At 41.1% G+C, this 23931-nt stretch overlaps 2 protein-coding genes across 2 annotated transcripts; both read right to left on the bottom strand.

The window, feature by feature from the left end:
* Nucleotides 1-909: 909 nt before the first annotated feature.
* LOC109184336 lies at nt 910-4316 on the bottom strand. The gene is made up of 3 exons (XM_019334331.1): nt 4253-4316; nt 1515-1831; nt 910-1287 (listed from the first exon to the last, which is right to left on the bottom strand). Exons 1-3 carry the CDS (start codon nt 4314-4316, stop codon nt 910-912), a joined length of 759 nt encoding a protein of 252 aa, XP_019189876.1.
* Nucleotides 4317-4953: 637 nt separating this feature from the next.
* Nucleotides 4954-5664, bottom strand: LOC109184358 (agamous-like MADS-box protein AGL61). Its single transcript, XM_019334352.1, has one exon. The coding sequence runs from the start codon at nt 5634-5636 to the stop codon at nt 4986-4988; it is 651 nt and encodes a 216-aa protein (XP_019189897.1). The 5' UTR covers nt 5637-5664; the 3' UTR covers nt 4954-4985.
* Nucleotides 5665-23931: the final 18267 nt, after the last annotated feature.

Here is a 23931-nt window from a genome sequence, read left to right as displayed (position 1 = left end):
TAAAACCAATTGTGTAACACCTGTAACGATCACCACTAAGTAGGATTAAACTCAGAATTTAAAAATTGGAATTAAAACAGTATTAATTCCGTAACAGATGAGTTTAATCTTTTGCACTTTCGAGTTTCAGACCGTTGGGTTGCAGGTTCACACGAGAGCACACGGACCAGTCAACACGAGAGTACATCTCTCGTGTGCACTGTGGTGCAACCCGAGAGTGTACTACTCTCGTGGTCACAGATGCACGAGAGTTGTGCTCTCGGTGCACCACAACCTCTCGTGCTACACACGAGAGTAGGTGCTCTCGGTTCGGTTCTGGCCAAACCAAGTGACTATACTAGATGGAAAATGATACCGAAGTTAGGCATAACTTAGCCATTTCGATTTGCACCCCCCCCCCCCCCTCCCCCCGCGCGAGAGAACCTCTATGCTATACAATTCTACAAGCTTGAAAAGAGCTCATGTATATAAGGGGGGCAAATCTTGTTTCCAAACCAATGTGGGACAAAGTCCTACATTTTCCCTTCATTTCCCAACTTAAATGGGTCTACTTTGAGAATCAATATCTTATTCACCCATTATCCGTCTTGAGCGTACAATATATCAATCTCTTCCTCTTACTATGAAGAATCCGAATCCACTTTGACCCGACCCAAATCGGAAGTGGACCCCACTGATAATTGTACCACAAAATAGCCACTTAATATGCCATTTTATGCCATTTTAAGCTAATTTTTCCAACAATAATAACATCATTAACACACCCCCTCAAGCACAAGGTTGATGTGCTACAACGTTGAGCTTGTCTCGAAGAGCTGCAAACCTCGGCCCAGGTAACAGTTTGGTGAAGATATCTGCTAGCCGGTCCTTGGTGGACACAAAGTTGACGACGAAGTACCTAGAGGCGAGCTAGTCGCGGACGAAGTGATACTCGATTTCGACATGTTTAGTCCTGACGTGAAAAACTGGATTGGCACAGAGATAAGTCGCTTCAAGATTGTCGCACCAGAGAGTCGACGACTGACCAGATTGTAAACCAAGCTCTTGTAATAATGAGACAACCCACGTGACTTCTGCCGAGACATCGGCCAGTGCTTTATACCCAGCTTCGGTGAATGAGCGAGCCACAGTGCGTTGCTTCCTGGAGAGGCAAGAAATCAGATTTGAGCCCAAAAAGACAGCATACCCACTTGTGCTCTTTCTGTCAATCGGACACCCAGCCCAGTCGGAGTCTGAAAAAGCGTGAATGTCGGCGGATGCAGAAGTTGAGAGACGTAAGCCGTTTGACTGCAAAACACGTTTGATCGAAAAAGCGTGAATGTCGGCCTTTGATGTACCGCAAAACACGTTTGACTAAGCCCCAGTGGTCAACAGTGGGGGAGTGCATAAATTGGCATAGACGATTGACCGCATATATAAGAGAGATCTGGCCGAGTGATAGTCAAATACTGCAAGGCGCCCACTATGCGACGATAATGTGTGGGATCCTCATACGGTTGTGTTGAAGGAGTTACCGCTTGTGTGACAGCCGCTGACGTGGCTAGGGGCTTACAGTCTACCATCCTGGAACGGTTAAGCAGATCTGTTATGTGGCACCGCTGTGAGAGGATTAGGCCACCTTCTACTGCAATTGTTTCAATACTCAAAAAGAACCCAGGTTTGCCAAGGTCTCGGATCTTGAAAGCTGTAGCCCAGCGTTGAAGTAAAGAGTTGACTAGAACATAATTGTTTCCCATCATAATGATGTCATCGACGTAAACAAGTAAGAACACCCGTGAGGAGCCTGATGTGAAGTGAAACAGCGAGACATTTGTTTTGGATGGCGAGAAACCTGCATACAGTAAAAAATCGTGAAGTTTCTTGAACCAAGCTTGAGGGGATGTTTGATTGGATGGAAAAGTTTTTTCATGGAAAATATTTTCCTTAAAGTGAAGGAAAATGTTATTTTTTGGTGTTGGTTCATGAAATTCATTTTCCGTTGGAAAATGAATTCTTCAAATTTGAAGAAAACACCAAGGATTTTGTTTTTCATGGAAGATGGGAAGAAAAAGTGATATGGTTTGACTATTTTGTTCTTGTTTTCTTTCTTAATTATATTACTCTTATTAATATGTAGGGACGTATAGGTCTTTATACTCGTTATTCCTTACAATTCCAAATCTAACCAAACAATAGAATTAGTATTCCTAGTACTTTTTTTTTTCCACCAACCAAACAATGGAATTCATCTTTCTAATAATTGGTTTTCCATGGAATTTCAATTGCACTTCTCTTAAAATATTTTCCACGAATCAAACGAGCCATTAGAGTTTAGACTAAGAAAGAATGCAAGGATTTGTATATGCATGCTACATAAACAAGGAAATCCAAAAGAACACAATTGATTAACTATGTAAAATTCAACATTTTCATGTGTATACATTTGCAAAGTAGTGATTGAAACAACTACCTATACTAGAATCCAGACGAGGAAATCAATTTCATCTATAAAGATAGCTGATGGCTTATGCAGAATATTTTCAGATAATTTATATATGACTTATATACGTATGCAAAAATTTATTTAGAATTGAATGTGAAAATAATACTAATTATTTAAACAAATATTTAACTTTTTTACGTTAAATTAAATGAGATAATAAGAGTAAATCAGATTAGAATGTAAAAACGAATATTTATTATAAGCAAAAACTTGTGTGAGACTGTCTCACGGATATCCATGAGACGGGTCGAGTAAATAAGAAAATATAATAATTGTACTAAAAACCAATACTAATATGGAATAAAATGTATATTACTCAGATAGGAAAGTATAATATTTTTGAAGAAAAAAAAAACTTTTATATTTGATTTGAAAGTATTACAGTTTTTCCTCAAAAGTATTAGGACCCGTTCACTAACAGAAAATTGTTTTATGTTTTCTGTTTTCTAATTTTTCAATTCTCATTCTCTATTTTCTATATAGAAAACTTGTTTACTTACACTTATTTTTTAATTTTTTTTTTACATTAGCGTTATAAAATTAACACAAGTTTAATTTTGAGTGATTTTTAGATCTTATATTTAATATATTTTTACATATGTTTGGTTTAAATGCGATATTTTTTTTTTCACTTTTAAGTCTAATATATGTAATATTTTTACATAAAAACTAAAAAATGTATCCGAACCAATAACCTACTAAGTTCAACTTTAAAATTTAGTTTAGATAATATTAATATTTTTTGAACTAATATTTAAAATATTTTTTTAGATATATTCATTTGAATGACATGTATATGAATATATAATTTTTACTTTGAATTCTAATATATGTGAGATTTCAATATCCAATATCCGGACTGAACTTGAATTACGATATAACATAATTAAAAATATCTGAACTAATAATTTATTGAGTTCAATCAAAATCTAAAACATTGTATAGAGTTCAATTCTTAATTTTGATAATATAATGTAAGTAATGCCTAACTATAAAGTATAAACAATAAGTTATGTTTAAATAAGTAAAGTAAGTAAAAAAGATAGAAGATTGTGATAATGAATGTAATCATATTAATGTGGTTATAGTGACATATAACTTAATAGATGCTAGATTATTCTGTTTTCAATTTAGAAAACATTTGTTTTCAATTAAGAAAACAGTTTTAAAGAGCTAGAAAACTTGAAAATTGTTTTCAGTTTTTAAAATGGAAAATGTGCTAGTAAACATGTTTTTTATTTTCTATTCTTCAATTCTCCAGTTTTTCAAAAAACTGGAGAAAATTTCCTATTAGTAAACGTGCCCTCACATTTTCCCTCTTACCAAAATTACTTATAAGGGAAAGTGTAATACTTTTGATGAAAAATGTAATAATTTTACATCAAAATGTAAATGTATTACTTTTTTTTTTTTCTTACAAGTAATAAACTTTCCCTTATAAGTATGGAACATTTTATTCCTAATTTGTATTACATTTTCATATGGACCCAACCTGACATGTCTCATAAATAAAGATATGTTCATTCATAACTATTTTCTCAACTTACTGAAGTACAAAGAGTCAATAACCAATCATTATTTCATGGACCATAGTCCACACATTTGTGTAAACCATAAATAAAAAGTACATTATATTTTTAATATACTACAAATACATTATTTGTATACATAAAGTACATTATACCCTATGTATCCTTGCTTTCTCTCGCGATCGCCGCCTCCGTGAAGCAAGCCGATCGGGGGCGGCGTCCGATCATCTTCTCATGTTGCCATCTTCACCGCAGACAGCGTCCGCCTTCATTGTCTTCTCTGTCTTCACTGTTTTCTCCTCCATCCTATCATCATCGTTGTCGGTTGTTACTCCCTTATTTTTACATTGTTGTTTCCCTTTACTTTGTTTTACTAGTTTAATTTTGTTTACAGTTTCTGTGTTTTTCATCTTGTTGTTTTGACGAGTTTCTTTCTCCCGTTTACTTGGCGAGTTCTTTTTTTCATAAATGTGAAACGATAAAACTGGTTATAGCATATGTGAATCTCATCATGGGTGACAAAAATGACAATGAAAAAAACTTATGAACTATGATATGCCCGCAGTTTAGTTCAATGGAGATATTGTCAATAGATAGAAAAATGAAAATATATACATAGGTGGTGTGCAAGACTATTCAACCAGTGTTGGGTACGTTTGACCAAATCTTTAAAGTACATTATTTATAAATACAATATTATATATATATATATATATATATATATATATATATATATATATATATATATATATATATATTATCAAATAATGTAATATTCAGTATATAAATAATGTACTTTTAGTATATTGTATTCATGATCTACACAGCTATATGGACCGTGGTCCACAAAATAATTGCCTCTACTAAGACTCGAACCCATGACAATAAAACATGAACAAATTTGATCCAACGTAACGGTCAATAATAACACGTACACAATGTCATCGACCGATGAAACCAGTCCATCCAGTAGCTCAGGAAAATGTAAGATCATATCCAAAGTCATGTAGTGCCTGATGATGATGATGAGTATAGTTAACCATAATCCTCGGCGGTTTAGTCTCAGGATAGCCCGTTGTCTTCCCGTCCATAGCCAAAACCGTACAAGTATTGATCTTCTCCGCCTGGGCAGAAACATTCTTCTTCAGCTCTTCCATGGCGTCTCTCAGCTGCTGGAGCTCCGGCAACCCAAGCTCGCAAACCGGAGCTTCCCACCAGTGCTGCCTCCGGCTCTCCTTCCTCATCTCATCAAGCGCCTCTCCTCTCTTCCTCTCAATCTCCGACTCCGCCATAATCTGGGTCAGCTGGAGATTCATCTCGCGGACGGTGGCGCTGCGGTGGGCCTCCACCAGTTGGAGGGTGGCGTTGTTGGACGACAAAGGGTGTTGGTTCAGGGAAAGAAACCGGTCGATGATCAGCTCCACGTTTGGGTGCCCGAAGGAGAAGACTTTTCCGGCCGGCGAAAACACTATGATGGCCACCTCAACTCCGCACAGGATGCACAGCTCGCTGGCTTTCTTGAAAAGCCCAGAACGCCGTTTCGAGAAGGTGACTTGAAGGTGATTCTTCATCTCTATTTTCTCAATCTTGATCTTCTGTCTTCCCATGCTAGGCCTCTTTGCCATGGCTAAAAACCTTCAATTTTCTTAACAGAAAAAAAAAATTTGAAAGTAAAATACTATAGTGGAGGATAGAAACAACTCAGACAAAGCATATACAATTGACTATTTGCTTGTATGGAGAGAGGAGAAATAGTGGAGTATTTATAGGGTTTGAGACAAGTTTTGTAACAGTTAATAGCTGATTTTCCTATTGAATTGATGTTGCCATTAACTTTGTATAACTTTGGTTATTTTTTATTCCCTAATAACTCTTGAATCTTGATTTACCAACCATGGAAAATATGTTGTCTTAATACTATATAAAAGTATTTCTTCAAAGTATAACGGTACATATAATAACAATACGCAACAAGTCATTGCTAGAAACTTTATGCTTAGCAATTAATTAGAAATAGGTGATTTTGTAGTCGTGAGTATCAACCAAGACTATGTGGTCTAATGGTACCCGGGTTGGACTTCCATTTGGAAGATTGTGAATGTTGGTACCGTTGGTAGAAAAACAAATAATAATAAAAAATAAGATTATTATTTACTGGAAATATAAGGGAAGGAAAGATGGAGAAAATTGGCTAGTGATTGCTATTGGGTTTTTGTAAGAGTCAAGCAATCACTCTTTCTTTAAAACCTTATTTGCCACCTCCCAAGGATGCTAGGAGCGTTGTGGCCTAGGCTTCCCAGGATAAAACTTGCTATGATTCAATGTTTGAGCATTCAAGCAAAGAATCCGGCGAGCAAGACAATGGCTATGAACACAGTATGGCTAAGAAGAGGAGTAGAAGCAGAGTTTTGAGGCTGGAAAAAACAAAGTTTCATGTACTGTTGCTTGTGCTCTTGTGTTTTCAAAGTTTCGTGTAATGTTGCTTGTGCTGTGCTCTTGTGTTTTCAAAGTTTCGTGTACTGTTGCTTGTGCTGTGCTCGGCTCTTGTGTTTTCAAAGTTTCGTGTACTGTTGCTTGTGCTGTGCTCTTGTGTTTTCAAAGTTTCGTGTACTGTTGCTTGTGCTGTGCTCTTGTGTTTTCAAAGTTTCGTGTACTGTTGCTTGTGCTCTTGTGTTTTCAAAGTTTCGTGTACTGTTGCTTGTGCTCTTGTGTTTTCAAAGTTTCGTGTACTGTTGCTTGTGCTGTGCTCTTGTGTTTTCAAAGTTTCGTGTACTGTTGCTTGTGCTGTGCTCGGCTCTTGTGTTTTCAAAGTTTCGTGTACTGTTGCTTGTGCTGTGCTCTTGTGTTTTCAAAGTTTCGTGTACTGTTGCTTGTGCTGTGCTCTTGTGTTTTCAAAGTTTCGTGTACTGTTGCTTGTGCTCTTGTGTTTTCAAAGTTTCGTGTACTGTTGCTTGTGCTCTTGTGTTTTCAAAGTTTCGTGTACTGTTGCTTGTGCTGTGCTCTTGTGTTTTCAAAGTTTCGTGTACTGTTGCTTGTGCTCTTGTGTTTTCAAAGTTTCGTGTACTGTTGCTTGTGCTGATTTTCGTACTGTTGCTTGTGCTGTGCTCTTGTGTTTTCAAAGTTTTGCTTATTGCTCTTGTGCTCTTGTGTTTTCAAAGTTCATGTTTTTTCAAAGTTTTGCTTGTTGCTCTTGTGTTTTCAAAGTTTCGTGTACTGTTACTTCTGCTGCTTCGAAAAATCTGCTTCTCACTGCCTTGGAAGTTTAGCATAACTTAGCCTCGCGGCCAATTTCTGCCCGCAGGTGTGTGTTTTCAAAGTTTTGCCTAAACTTAGCCTCGCGGCCAATTTCCGCCCGCAGGTGCCGGCGCACACGAGCTCGGGCTTGGATCAAGCCTTTTTCAATCTCGTCTAGTTGGAATTTGATTTACACCCCCCCACCCCCGCGCGCGCGTGCGAGAGAGCCTCTATGCTATAGAATTCTATAATCTTCAAAAGAGCTCTTGTATATAAGGGGGGGGGGGGGGGGGGGGGCAAATCCTCTTTCCAAACCAATGTGGGACAAAAGCTCACTTTTTCCCTTCATTTTCCAACTAAAATGGGTCTACTTTGAGAATCAATATCTCATTCACCCATTATCCGTTTTAAGCGTACAATATATCGATCTCTTCGTCTCACTACGAAGAATCCGAATCCACTTTGACCCGACCCAAATAAAAATGGAGCCCACTTATAATTGTACCACAAAGTAGCCACTTAACATGCCATTTTATGCCATTTTAAGCTATTTTTTCCAACAATCCCCCACATGAATTAAAAATTGATTTTCAGGGTATTTTGAAATCGGAAACAACTGTGTTCAAACGGTCGATCCCTGCATACGATAGGTAGGGAGTCACTATACGCTTTGAACCTTCCCTCGTGAAGACATGTTTACTCTACTGGCTGTACGGTAGAACACGATGTCTTTGAACCGACTGCCGTTTGTGTAGACGATGACATATCTCACACCAGAATCTCCCAACCATGCCCTTGCTCTCACGAGTGTGCCCGTTTTGGTCGTGGGTAACCGTTCCTGGTTCTGCGAGAGTTTCTAAAGAATTGTGCCCAACAATTCTCCTTTGAAGCGACCCTCATTTCTCTCTTACATAGGTGATTCTTTCTCGAGTATCCCACATACTCAAGAACCATTAAAGCATTAACATGCTAGCCTCTTGCGGGAGTCACTATTTTAACGAGGAGTGGTAAGGAGTTCGAGACCCCCACAGTGACGCGTTTCGTTCCATAATTTAGTTGTCCCATTGAACCTAGGTGCCAGCTAGGTTGGGTATCCACTATAGAAATTTTTAGTCCAAGGGAATTAGACCCATTCCTTGTGTCAACTTCTCCACAACTTCTTTGCCTAACCCTTTGGTCAGTGGATCCGCTATATTGTCTTTTGACTTTACGTAGTCAATCGAGACAACACCAGTTGTGAGTAGTTGTCTAATGGTATTATGTCTACGACGCACATGTTTAGACTTACCATTATACATATGACTCTGTACTCTCCCAATTGTGGCTTGACTATCGTAATGCACACATATTAGAGGTACTAGTCTTTCCCAATTAGGAATATCCTCTATAAAATGGCGTAGCCATTCAGCCTCTTCACAACCTTTGTCCAAGGCTATCAGCTCAGATTCCATCGTGGATCTAGCTATCACAGTTTGCTTAGAGGATTTCCATGCAACAGCAGCACAGGCTAGTGTAAACACGTAGCCACTCATGGACTTAGAGTCCTTAATATTAGATATCCAGTTCGCGTCGCTATACCCTTCAAGTATAGCGGGATATCTCCCGTAGTGCAGTCCAAGATCATGAGTATACCTCAAGTATCTCATAACCTTTACTGTTGCCTTCCAGTGCATAGCATCGGGGTTACTCGTATATCTACTGAGTTTACTAACCGCATAGGCAATATCCGGCCTAGTACAACTCATAAGATACATCAAACTACCAATAACCCAAGCATATTCCACTTGTGAAATACCTTCTCCGTGGTTCTTGGTTAGATGAATGTTTGTATCAAATGGTGTCCTAGCCATTTGACTATCATCCTTGTTAAATTTCTCAAGGATTTTGTCAATATAATGTGATTGGCTCAACACGAGACCATCAGGTCTTCTAATGATTCTAATCCTAAGGATTAAATCAGCCATACCCATATCCTTCATGTCAAATCTCGCATTTAACATATTTTTGGTAGATTTGATCATCCGATCATTACTACCTATGATGAGAATATCATCGACATATAAACAAAGAATGACGTAGCCGTCTATCGTTTCCTTAACGTAGACACATTTGTCACTTTCGTTTATTTTAAATCCGTTAGTTAACATCGCATGGTCAAACTTTTCATGCCACTGCTTAGGCGCTTGTTTCAAACCATAGAGCGATTTAACCAACTTACACACTTTCCTTTCTTGGCCCGGAACCACGAACCCTTCGGGTTGTTCCATATAGATTTCCTCATCTAATTCGCCATTTAGGAAAGCGGTTTTCACATCCATTTGATGAACTTTCAAGTCCTGCAACGCGACTATGGCAAGTATCATCCAAATGGAGTTTATTCTCATCACGGGAGAATACGTGTCGAAGTAATCGAGGCCCTCGCGTTGCCTGTAACCCTTGATTACAAGCTTAGCCTTATACTTCTCGATGGAACCGTCCGATTTCATCTTCCTTTTAAAGACCCACTTGGATCCTAATGGTTTACTACCCGGAGGAAGATTAACAAGTTCCCAAGTGTGATTCTGTAGAATAGAATCCACTTCACTTTTTATAGCCTCCTTCCACATTGGTCCTTCCGTAGAAGTCACGGCTTCTACATACGTTTGAGGCTCGTTCTCTATCAGACAAGATAGAAAATCGGGTTCATTTTCTAATAAACAAGTTAGAGTACCCGAATCGTACTCTAATAAGTAAGTTAGAAAATCAGGACCGAATGATTTTCCAACTCTCGCCCGCTTACTGCGTCTCGGCTCGAGCTCGGGTTCTTTCTCATATTCCCCACTATCATTATCCATAGTTTCATCAAACGTTCGTTTTGACGCACTAGGTCCCTCGTTGGACCAACAAGGAAATATATTTTCAAAGAAATATGAATTCCCTGATTCTATTATCGTGTTCTCAAGTACATCCAGATTATGGGACTCGTGTACTAAGAACCGATAAGCACTACTATTATGTGCATAGCCAATAAAGATACAGTCTACCGTCTTACGACCTACTTTACTTTCTTAGGTGTTGGCACCAATACTGTGGCAAGTCACCCCCACACTTTCAGGTACTGGTAAGAAGGTTTCCTACCGTTCCACAACTCATAAGGAGTCTTATTGAGCTTTTTGCGGGGTACCTTATTCAAAAGGTAATTGCTTGTCAAAATCGCCTCACCCCACACATCTTGAGGTAGGCCCGAACTTATAAGCATCGCATTCATCGTATCTTTCAATGTATGATTCTTTCGTTCGGCAACACCGTTCGATTGAGGTGAGTAAGGTGCAGTACGCTCGTGTATGATACCTACACTTCCACAGAAGTCACCAATCGGTGTTTCGTACTATAACACCCTGTATTACGACCCCTAAGATCAAGTAAATCATTTAATCAATTACCCAAAAGAAAGAATTAAAACACAATAATTAATTAGGAAAGGCCCACCATAGTCCACGGACCCTTATCCCTAAACCCAACCCTTAGTCCCAAAAGAAATAGAATTAGCAAGCTCATAATAGTAGTTCCCAACTAGGACTCCTAAATATATAAATAGGGGACTTAAGAGGCACCTAGAAACCCCCACAAGAATAACGCCCCACCTCCCCAAAAGAGCTCCAAGAATCCCCCTAGAAGAAATCAAGAAAGCAAGAAAGCTTAAAGAAAGACCCTTCATAGCCAAGGAATTAATTAAGGCTAAGAGGTAACCCATGTCTCAACAAAACCTATTTTCATAGTTATGATTCCCCTTAGGGTTTCCCCATATTATTGTGTATTAATGACTTGTGATGATTATTATTGATGATCGATGTGATGATCCCATGGGGGATCTTGATAATCTTGATATTGGGAGATTCTTGATAATTATGATGTTCTTGATGATTATATGGAGTTCTTGATGATTATGTGTTGCTCTTGATAATTGTGTGATGCCTTGATGCTTATGTGTTATTCTTACCGAATCTTGCAATTAGAAGGCGAATCGTATCCTTGTTGATATAAAAGTGATTAGAACCCTAAGTTGTATCGTATGATATTATTCTTGGATTATCGGGTGGGGTAATCGCATGTTTGGGTGTTGATTATGTTTAGAAAAGCATGATAGGTTATGTGCCGTTCGTTTCTCGTATTTGATCCGTTAATTGTCTACGTGTTGTCGTTGATTGCGTTGCAAAGTGTCTAAGCCTAGTTTCGGGTTCCACAATGGTTCCCGGGGCGAAATTGTGTGAAAAGAGTCAGTGGGGGGTAGGGGACCCGCCACCTACCCACGGCCGGAATGGTGATCCCGGTAGCGGGCAGCCGGCGGGCGGGCAGCTGCCCGCCGGCGACCCGCTGCCCGGAATAGTGAATCCGGCGGGCAGCCGGCGAGTGGCCCCCCACCCACCGGCTACCCGCTGGAATTTTCCCCATCTTGGGTTCCCGGCTTCCCCGTTTGATGTTTCCCCGTCCCCCGTGGTGTCCCAACGGACTCCGTTTATCGTGCCTATGTCTAAGTTTGATATTTCGGGTACCGTTCGTAGGTTTATGAGTCTATTATATTGCATGCTAGTTGAATTGGTATCCCGTTGACCTAGGTGGAAGAAGTATGAACCCCTTAGGACTATTCTTAGTATGTGATGGATCACGCATAGGTTTTGTTATACGTTTTCTCCCCCTTCCCAATGTGTTAATGTGGGTTGCATGTACTTGCTATGTGTTATGTGTGCATGTAACCCCGAGTAGGTTAAGATCAATCGGGCTATACGGGCAGTCGGGTGGGCTGAGAACCATACCGGCTGTTAACCAGGCTGGTAGAGACCGGTCAGGTATATAAATATTATATAGGACTAAGTTCCACTATACGGGCAGTCGGATGGGCTGAGAACCATACCGGCTGTTAACCAGGCTGGTAGAGACCGGTCAGGTATATAAATATTATATAGGACAAAGGTCCACTATACGGGCAGTTGAATGGGCTGAGAACCATCCCAACTGTTAACCAGGCTGGTAAAGACCGGTCAGGTATATAAATATTATGTAGGACAAAGGTCCATCAGTTGGTTGCGATCGGCTCCTCCGTAATGTGAGACGGGGCAGGGTGCTGCGGGGCCGTGTCAGAGCTATATGCGCTGACCCTCATGTATGGGCATGCGATTGGTCCTGTGGCGCCAACAAAGTGTGCTATGTGCTGAGGTATGGAGGAGTTGTGTTTATGAGTATATTGGGGGATGTGACTAAGGGATTTATGCTGGGGATTGTTTATGTTGGGTTATAATTATTAATTATGCTCAGCTTTATCTGTCTTACCTGTTGTGGATTGTATACGCTTGTTATAACTGTTGCTTGTGTCTAGCCTTATCTGTCGAGTCATTCCCGGTTTTAAAAGCTAGAGTCTCGTAGGATATATCTTCATGCTTCAAAATGGTTTTCGTATATCTATATATATCTCTATATGTATTGTATTTCAACGCGTTGGAGTGGGTTACCAGCATCTCTCACTGAACAGATATATTTGGCTTTCAGGTACAGAAGATTAAGTCATTGGAGTGCGCTAGAGCTTGGAACATAGGAGTAGTTAGTTTCCCTTTCGGCCTGCGTGCCATGTTTATGCATTCGTATCATTGAGACATTAGTTAGTTAGCCTGCGCACCTGAGTTCTCTAGCTCAGGTGTGGCATAGCACCCCGTACACTCGTACTCTGTTTGGGATTTAATGAGATTTCACCTTTATTTTATAAGTTTTGAATATCCTGAAAATCTGGGGTGTTACAGTTGGTATCAGAGCCAAGGTCTGACCCTAGGATAAGACTCTTGAGACCGGACTTTAAGACATTAGGCTCGAACTCTAAGTATCTAGGAACATAAGATTCGGGAAACTTAGGACACGCGGTGAGATTGTGAAACCTACACATACACTCCCTTACCTGGAGAAAACTTTCCCCCATTATCACAAAGAAGGACACCAAGCCCCAATTTAACGTTCTTATAAACATTGACCCAGGAAGACGACATCATGGCACCCAACAGAAAACAATCAAGGTCTCCAGAACCCGCCGCGCACGACCCCCTGACCCAAACACTACAACAACTAACACAAGTCGCCCAAGCACTAAGCAACGTAGCTCTCCGCAGCGACAGGCCCCCACCACCTCCGTCGAACGCGAACACCGACTTCGCCTGACAAGTCTCTAACCACCGACCACCCACATTCTCAGGAGAGGAGGATCCCGTAATTCTAGAAGAATGGATCCGAACCCTTGACAAAATCCTCGGGTTAGTGGAATGCCCAGAAGAACGCCGCGTGGAGATAGCCTCGTTCTACTTCGGACACGAGGCCGATCTCTGGTGGATCCATGAGGGTCCCACGTACCAACAAGAACCAGGGTTCAACTGGGAACAACTCAAAACACGACTACGAGAGAGGTTCTACCCAACACACGTGAGAACGTCCATGTACGAGGAGTTTCTCCATCTGAAACAAGGGACAACTACCGTTATGGAATACCACAAACGATTCCTTGAACTAGCACGCTTCGCACTCGAACTTGTCCCCACCGAGGTAACCAAAATAGAGAGATTCGTATCGGGCCTCAACTTTGAAGCCCAAAAAGCACTAGTGGTAAGCAGACCTCAGACTCTCAACGAGGCTTACTCCAGTGCCGCCAATCTCTACCGAATCCAACTACTCCAACGCGGGGTTCAGGAGCAAATGCGGAAGAGGAACCCCGGAGGAGGGGCGCCACCAGTAAAAAGAACAAGAAGCGACACCAACACGAGACCCGGCAACCCGACCAACCAAAGGCCACCTCGGGAGAACAACGACGCTAGCGCCAGGGGCTTTCCTTGCCCGAAATGCAACAAGAACCATAGAGGCAAGGATTGCATGGGCAAACCCTTGCGATGCTTCAACTGCGGAGAAGAAGGACACAAGGCCTTCCTTTGCACCCAACCCCAAAGGCCACGCACTACCACCATGGGACAACATGGGGGCACCACTCATCAAGGAAACTACGGCACTCCCGGAAAAATATTCGTCATGAGCCACACTCAAGACAACCTCGGGAACGAGGGCAATCTCGAGGAGGGGAACCTAAGCCCAGAAGACGAGGACCACGCAAACCCCGTGGGAGAAAGCCAAGAAGACGAATTCTGCCTAGGTTAGGTTGGCAATTTCTTGTAATCACCTTCGTGGTAGGATTACTTACTTAGCTTAATTACTTGGAAATATTATAAATAAAAGATTAGTTCATAATTCGGTTCTATTTACAAACTAGCCAAACCTCACCACTAGAAGCCGAAATAAGGAAAAAGACAAGGGCCCCATCATCAAAGAGTCTAGTGTTGCCAGTGAGAATTGAACTCTTAACCTCCCACTTACAAGACCAAGGTCTTGACCACTAGACTAAAGGTGTTTCTTGAAACCTCAAGAGAACACTCCCTTATTAAAGCCCCTACAATCCCTAAAACCCACAAAATCCCCAAATCAAAAACCCTTCTTCTTCTTCCTCCTCTTCTTCTCCTTCCCCACTTCCTCCCCTTCCCCCTATCACGCACCTCACCACCCCCTACTCGGAAGAACCACCCGCCACCTGCGACACCACCGGCAGAACGCCGTCGCCGTCCGACCACCTCCCGCCAGCCTAGCGCCGCCGCGCCACCACCCAGCCGCTCTGCCGGAGATCGCCCGCGACGTCGAAAACGCCGCCCGCCATCTGCCCAAACTCCACCCGCTGCCACCAACGCCCCACGCCACCGGAGACCCTCACCCACCTCACCGAGCCGACGCCTGGATTCCGCCCCACCATCGCCGTCCTCGCAAAGCTGCGAAAACCATCGCCGGAAAAAGGTTCGCCGGAGAATCACGCCGGAGACCCACCGGAAAAAGTCGCCGGAAAAGTGACGTCCCTCGAAATGCCAAAGAAACCCCTCGGAATCCGCACCCCGGAGTGGAACAATGCCGATTACACCGTAATCGGAGGTAAAACACTTGAACCCGACCAATTCTCTCCGGAATTGGTTGATATGCTTAAACATCAAGGGCTCTTAGATACTTACCTCGCCATCAAAGGGGATACATACCCCGACTTGGTAAAAGAATTCTACCAACACCTTGTGGCCACCAAACGAGGTGACAAAGTAGAAATCATCACCAAGGTCCGTGGCAAGGAAATTATGCTTTCTGAAGGCCGTTTGGCCAAGCTCTTGAAATTGACCACCACGGGTGTGTCCAACTATGACCGGAAGGGGTGGATTGATACCCAAACCACGGGGTACAAGGACTACCTCGGGTACCTACTCGGAAAGGAGGACGGGTTCACCTCGGCCACTCGACCAAACCGAAAGTGGCTATCGGCGGAGCAAAAGATATTGCTTATGATTGTAACCGATAGCCTCTTGCCCACCAATAACAAAAGCAAGGATGTGGGGAGCTTGGAGTGCACCTTTGCTTACCTCCTGAAACATAAAATCAAGTTCAACCTGCCGGCACTCATGATAAAACACATAGAATTCTGCAAGTCAAACAACCGGCTTAGCCTACCCTACGGGATGATCCTAAGTTGGATCATGGAGAAAAAAGGGGGTAGACCTAAGCCACACCGAGGTCAAGACCGCAAATGGCATGGTTTTTAACGCCCAGAACCTCCGCCGCAATGACATCTACTACACCGAAGGAGGACATTACCTCACCCTCGAAGAAATTTGCCAAAAACCCGAGGAAGAGCGAAGGGAATTGGTCGACCGGCTGGACATCTCCAACAAAAAGCTCAAACGAGCCATGCAAGACTGCGGGGGTTTGGAGGGACATGAGGACCAGGAGGAGGAAGACGAACCCAACCCAACAGTGCAACCACGATCAGGAGGAAATCCAAGGGAGCAAAACGAGGGCTCAATCAATGAACGCATACTCGCGCAGCTCAACCGACAAAACCAAATCATGGAGGAAGGATTCTCATCCCTGATCCGTACGACACGCGCACTAGATCAGAGGGTGGCAGCGATCGAGGCCACCTTGGGCACTCGCGGGGCATCCAGCTCAGGAGCAGGAGACCAAGGTAGACCTAAAACCCTTCTATCACAAACCACCAGAAACCCAGTCTACCCCAGCTAAGGCAAAAACGTGGGGCCACACTCCTAACCAGGAGGCCAAGATGCGGGATGCCTGGGGGTGAAAGAGTGGATTAACACACCGGGCTTCGGGGACGAAGCCCCTCATAAGGGGGGGAGAGTGTAACACCCCGTGTTACGACCCCTAAGATCAATTAAATCATTTAATCAATTACCCAAAAGAAAGAATTAAAACACAATAATTAATTAGGAAAGGCCCACCATAGTTCACGGACCCTTATCCCTAAACCCAACCCTTAGTCCCAAAAGAAATAGAATTAGCAAGCTCATAATATTAGTTCCCAACTAGGACTCCTAAATATATAAATAGGGGACTTAAGAGGCACCTAGAAACCCCCACAAGAATAACGCCCCACCTCCCCAAAAGAGCTCCAAGAATCCCCCTAGAAGAAATCAAGAAAGCAAGAAAGCTTAAAGAAAGACCCTTCATAGCCAAGGAATTAATTAAGGCTAAGAGGTAACCCATGTCTCAACAAAACCTATTTTCATAGTTATGATTCCCCCTTAGGGTTTCCCCATATTATTGTGTATTAATGACTTGTGATGATTATGATTGATGATCGATGTGATGATCCCATGGGGGATCTTGATAATCTTGCTATTGGAGATTCTTGATAATTATGATGTTCTTGATGATTATATGGAGTTCTTGATGATTATGTGTTGCTCTTGATAATTGTGTGATGCCCTTGATGCTTATGTGTTATTCTTACCGAATCTTGCAATTAGAAGGCGAATCGTATTCTTGTTGATATAAAAGTGATTAGAACCCTAGGTTGTATCGTATGATATTATTCTTGGATTATCGGGTGGGGTAATCGCATGTTTGGGTGTTGATTATGTTTAGAAAAGCATGATAGGTTATGTGCCGTTCGTTTCTCGTATTTGATCCGTTAATTGTCTACGTGTTTGATGCGTAGTATATTTGCAAACAAATAATTCTCGGAGTACGAGTTATCGATCCACAGGGAAGTGGTTGTATCAAGCACTAGTTACTAACTTATTCATTAGAGCTAATCCTAACAATTAGATGATTGATTGGCATAAAATAAATAAAATAAAACAGAGGTTCAGGATTTTGAAAACAATTAGAGAGAAGTTGAGATTCATGGGATTCAAGTATTTAATCACCTAGTGCCAATTATCGTTTGCAATATTTAGTTTGGAATTAAGATTTGTGTGGGAATGCAAAGTGGAATCGAATTACTCCCGTAATCTCTATTCCTAGTGAATTTCCACTCCCATGGCTTAAAAACCCAATAAGATCAAAGACCAGCATTCAATTATTCCTAATTACTACCATCTCCTGATTGGCAACAATCTAGAATAAACTTCCCCTAATAAGTTCCCCTTTCCCAAGGGCCAACCATTAGGTGCAATCGTGTGTGCCCTAATTTATGCCCCAACTCCCATTGGTGACACAAACATGGCTATGAAGCTAGTAACTATGACCATTAATTACAAGCATCAAACAATATTATCACGATTGCAACACATGTATTAAACCCAAATAATAATATATTAAAGAAACTGAGAGCTCAGGCACATAGGTTCATAAGCACTTTTACCCAAGAATCTCTAAAGAATTTAGCCAAGCATGACTAAATTATACATAGCAAATATAAATAAAGAATTACAAATCATCCAAAGAGTACAAGAATTAACCAGACGATTTTCCCAAATCTCCCTAGTCTTCTTCTTGCTTTCCAAGACAACTTGTGGCTCTTGATTTCTCTCCTTCTTGTCTCCAAGAATCTCTGAATTCTCTCCGTCTCCCCCTATTAGGGTTGAGGAAGGAGGGATTTTATACTGGGTACAAAGTTGAGATGAAATAGGAATCTTGTACCAAATTGGACTCAAATTCTAATTCCTATATTTAAATAAAGAAATTGTCGTCTTTAATGATATTCAGAATTTGGAAGATTCCTTGAATTGCTAACTTTTAATATGGAGATATGAGCCTTGAAATCCGCGCAATTGATATTAGGAAAAGAGATCTCGCGCTTGTATTGAATTTTGCCCAGCTGCGCCACTTTAAGCGTCTGTTTTTATCCTAGAAACAGACGCATATTCGACGCGTCGAGAATTTTCGCGACGCGTCGAGACTTCCTGTGCGTGAATTAGTTAGCTACTGGAAAATTTCGACGTGTCGAGCCCTTGGCTCGACGCGTCGAGTCCACTGGGCCCCGAACTCATCCAAAATTGCTCCAAACTCATCCTTGAACTCCCCTTGGTCATATCTTTGATCTAAAATGGTTAAAAAACACTAACAAACACCGTAAAATATTCAAAACAAGTGCGAACCATAATTAAATGATAATAGCAATTAAAACATGTATTAAATAAGCAAAATTAAAGAGGTTAATTACTGTGATGATTCAAAATAACCATAAAAACAAGCACAGATGTGATAACATCACCCCCTCACACTTAAGCTTTTGCTTGTCCTCAAGCAAAACTAAGGAATAAAATCACAAATCAAAACATACAAATTACTCATGCTCTCTCTTGCACAACCTTTCAAACCACCAACCCACTTGCTACAAAACAACAAGCTTCAAGAATCAAATTAGTTTGGCACATAAGAGACCCATTTCCAAGCCAATAACCAAGCACCAAGAATTTAAAGCATGTGAGGATCAAATGTGCACAAATACTCAGTTGAGATTATGCAAGATACGGCTCATGAATGAGATCCCATAGGCTTGCCCCTCATACTCCCCTAGATCAAATCTAAGAATTCATGCTAAGATCAAATAGGACTTTATTAAGCTTGTAATGGGGCTACGGGTGATGGCTAACAAAGAAGTGGTATGGAAAAATTAATCAAAAAGAGAGAATGTCACAATTTATCTAAACTTTTCAAAATTTGGAAGAGATGAGATAATCATAATTCCAAGGAGCAAATTTCTTTTAAGAACTTAGCAACTCTTTGGTAAAGTGGGGATCCAAACTCAAAAACTTTCAATCTCTCTTTTTTTTTTTTTTTTTTTTTTTTTCTTTTCATTCTTTTCTTTGTCTTTGGACTTCTTTTGGATATAGCAAGATAATTTTAATCCAAACTTTCATGACCTCCACACTTGAACATTTGTAACACTAGCTGTTTTTTTTTTTTTTTTTCTTTCGTAGCACAACTCCATAAAACTCTTCTTACAGAAAAGATAAAGATAAAAGTTTCATTCTCTCAAGGGTGGAAGGGAAATATTTGGCCACGGGCTAAGGGTTATAATAATGGGGTAAATCAAAGAAAAGCAATCACAAAGAGGGGATAAGTGCTTAGCACTTATTTGAACAAACAAAAGGCACAATGGGGAAACGAAGGATAAAAATATATATATAGGGACAGGTTTAAAGGCTATGGCTAAACAATAATGGCCTAAATCACTTCAAAACATGCAAAACTTAGACATCACTTAGGGAGTAATGAGGCAAGTTCTAGCAAAAACACCCATGACCGGAATCTCACATAAGCCTTCACTAGCAATGTAAAACACAAGATCAAGAATTAATCCAATTATTGAGTGGTTAACAAAGCTATTGGCACGGGAATAGATCAAATATGTGTTACACCTCAAATCATCCATCACAAATTGAGATGCAGCAAGCACCACTAAAACAAACCACAAACCAACAAGAGAGAATAATTGTAACTGCATGCTAAGACAAGTAGCTTATTCACCAAAAATAGCATATGAGTCATCCAAGCAAAAGCAAAAATTTTAAAAATTTAGAAATATCCCCAAATTAATGATTCCTCCCCCTCACACTTAAAACTTTGCATCATCCCTGATGCAAAATAAAAGAAAAGGAGAACAAGAGAAAAGAGAAAACTAAGAAGCAATAAAATAATCACGAACTAGAAAATAATAAAACTAAATAAGACGAAACTAGAAAGCAATAAATAAATAGGGAAAGTAATAAAAGATAACATGGGGTGCCTGTAACACCCCAGATTTTTAGGATATTTAAAACTTATAAAATCGGTAGAATCTCATTAAATCCCAAGAAATAAATACAAGCGTACGGGGTGCTATGCCACACCTGGGCTAGAGAACCCAAGTGCACAGGCTAACTAACTAATATCCTCAAAGCGTAATCACGTAAACGTGGCACACAGGCTAAAAGGGAAAACTATCTACTTCTATACTCCAAGTTCTAACGCGCTCCAGTGACTTAATCTTCTGTGCCTGAAAGCCAAATATATCTGTTAAGCAAGAGATGCTGGTAACCCACTCCAACGCGTTGAAATACAATACATATAGAGATATATATAGATATACGAAAACCATTTTGAGCATGAAGACATATCCTACGAACTCTAGCTTTAAAACCGGGAATGACTCGACAGATAAGGCCAGACACAAGCACAGTTATAACGAGCATATGCAGTTCACAACAGATAAGGCAGATAAGGCAAAGCATAAACAATGATCATAACCCAACATGAACAATCCCCAATATAAATCCCACAGTCACATCCCCCAAGACGCTCGTAATCACAACTCGTCTATGTCACAACACATAACACACTTTGTTGGCGCCACAGGACCAATCGCATGCCCATACATGAGGGTCAGCGCATATAGCTCTGACACGGCCCCGCAGCACCCTGCCCCGTATCGCAACACGGAGGGGTCGATCGCAACCGACCGATGAACCGCAGCTCATCATAGTGTTTGATCGCAACCAAACAGTGGACCGCAGCCCAAGAGAATGTCATCTGACCGCAGCCAGGAAAAAGGACGAACCGCAGCTCGTATAGAAACGTTTGATCGCAACCAAACGGTGGACCGCAGCCCAAGAGTATCAATCTTACCGCAGCCAGCTTCTGAACCGCAGCTCAGGATAACCAATCTGATCGCAACAGAATTGGGGTAACACCCACACATAACACATAGCAAGCACATGCAACCCATATTACACATTGGGAAGGGGGAGAAAGCGCATAACAAAACCTATGCGTGATCCATCACATACTAAGAATAGTCCTAAGGGGTTCATACTCCTTCCACCTAGGTCAACGGGATACCAATTCAACTAGCATGCAATATAATAGACTCATAAACCTACGAACGGTACCCGAAACATCAAACTAGACATAGGCACGATAAACGGAGTCCGTTGGGACACCACGGGGAACGGGGGAACATCAAACGGGGAAGCCGGGATCCCGGGTGGGATGAATTTCCAGCGGGTAGCCGGTGGGTGGGGGCCACCCACCGGCTGCCCGCCGGATAATACTGTTCCGGGCAGCGGGAACCGTTTACGCCCCACTGACTCTTTTCACACACTTTACGCCCCGGGAACCGTTGTGGAACCCGAAACCATGCTTAGACACTTTACAACGCAATTAATGACAATACGTAGACAATTTACGAATCAAATACAAGAAACGAACGACACATAACCTAATTTTCTAAATATAATCAACACCCAAACATGCGATTTCCCCACCCGATAATCCAAGAATAAGATCATACGATACAACCTAGGGTTCTAATCACTTTTATATCAACAAGAATACGGTTCGTCTTCTAATTGCGAGATTCGGTAAGAATAACACATAAACATCAAGAGCATCACATAATTATCAAGAACAACACATAATCATCAAGAACTCCATATAATTACCAAGAACACCATAATTATCAAGAATCTCCCAATATCAAGATTATCAAGATCCCTCATGGGATCATCACATCAAACATCAATATAATTATCATATCTCGCCAATACACAATAATATGGGGGAAACCCTAAGGGGGAATCATAGCTATGAAAATAGGTTTTGTTGAGACATGGGTTACCTCTTAGCCTTAATTAATTCCTTGGCTATGAAGGATCTTTCTTTAAGCTTCCTTGCTTTCTTGATTTCTCTTAAGGGGATTCTTGGAGCTCTTTTGGGGTGGTGGGGCGTTATTCTTGTGGGAGGGATTCTAGGTGCCTCCTAAGTTCCCTATTTATAGATCTAGGGATCTTATTTAGAGTCTAATCCTATTGGGATTAGGGGTTGGGTTTATATATGAGGGCCCACTGGCTATGGTGGGCCTTTTTCCCTAATTAATCATTATAATTTATTCTTTCTCTTGGGCTATTAATTAATTAATTAATTGGTTTTAGGATTCGTAACACGGGGTGTTACAGTGCCTCCCATGAAGCGCTAAATTTAACGTCGTTAGCTCGACGTTACCTGTATAGCCATCAAGCGATTGGAGAAAAAAAATCCCCTTCTTTCCATCAACTTTCTCTTCCAAGTATTTCTTCAAGTGGTGTCCATTTATAAACTCTCTTAAGCTCGAACCCTTCACGTCATCATGTAAGGAACCACATTTGCCCGAATCAAGAATTATGCCTCCATTCTCTTTTCCTTCTTTTTCAACACTCTTTTGTTCAACAAGTAATGAGAGTCTCGGATCATTCACATGAACCAGCAAGTATTGGGAATCATTGGATATATAGATAGGCAAATGTGTGCCATTATCCTTAAGAACTCCAATGCCTCCCAAATTCAAAATTTCTCTGAAGTTCTCTCCAAGGGAAGTGTTCTCCATTGGTGAGACATCCTCATTCAAATCATGTGCTATATTGAGAACTTCCTCATCTAATGGGCAACTCTCTATATGTTCCTTGCCATCATTACCTTGCAACTCTACATTTTCCTCCCAGCTTGGTGTCTCCATCTCAATGCATTTATCAAATATTTCTTCATCTCCCTCTCTAAGATCCTCATCATCCTTTTTATTTCTCTCAACTTCATGACCTTCATTTGGCAAGAGCAACTCTTCTAGAACCTCTCCATTAAATGAATCTTGAAGTGGCTCTTGCATTGTCAAATCTTGCTGTCGAGCTATCATGTGATCGAGTCGAGCATTCATGCGATCAAGTTGAGCATTCATGTGATCTTGTAACTCCAGATATTTCGAGCACAATTGCATTAACTTGGTCTCTTTGGACTTCATCTCAATTATTTGGTCAAGTGATTGACAATCTTGTTGAAACTCTTGGTACGGCAACTCTTGAGCTCGCCCTTGATACTTGTAATTGGGATCCATGATAAAGCAATTTTCCGCCTCATGAGATCCACCACATATCATGCACCGTGAGGGTTGTGGAGTAGGTGGTGTGCATCTTTGATAAGTATCTTGAGTCATGTTGGCACAAAATCCTTGAGTAGATTGTTGATGGATATGGTTGGTGGGGTTGAGCATGTAACAATTTTCCACAAAGTGATTCCCACCACAAAATGAGCACCATTGGGGTTGTGATGTTTGATATGAACTTTCTTGATAATATCCTTGACTAGAGTTGGCAAAATTTGAGAAAGGGAATTGTTGTTCCATTCCTCCATATTCTCGATTCATATTCCAACTCATCTCATAACCTTGAGAAGGAGGGTAAAACGGTGGCATGGTTCCTTGGAATGCATATCTATCCATAAACTAAATCACACTCAAAACAATGAACTTGTTATGGGTTAGCAAAAAAAAAAAAATGGACTAGTCTCCTAGAATAAAGATTTCACTAATGTTAATACTAGAAGCACCACCTCCCCGACAACGGC

The sequence above is a fragment of the Ipomoea nil genome, unplaced genomic scaffold, assembly GCF_001879475.1.
Source record: "Ipomoea nil cultivar Tokyo-kokei standard unplaced genomic scaffold, Asagao_1.1 scaffold1259, whole genome shotgun sequence".
NCBI classification, from domain to species: Eukaryota; Viridiplantae; Streptophyta; class Magnoliopsida; order Solanales; family Convolvulaceae; genus Ipomoea; species Ipomoea nil.
This window is presented reverse-complemented; position numbering and strand designations above follow the sequence as displayed.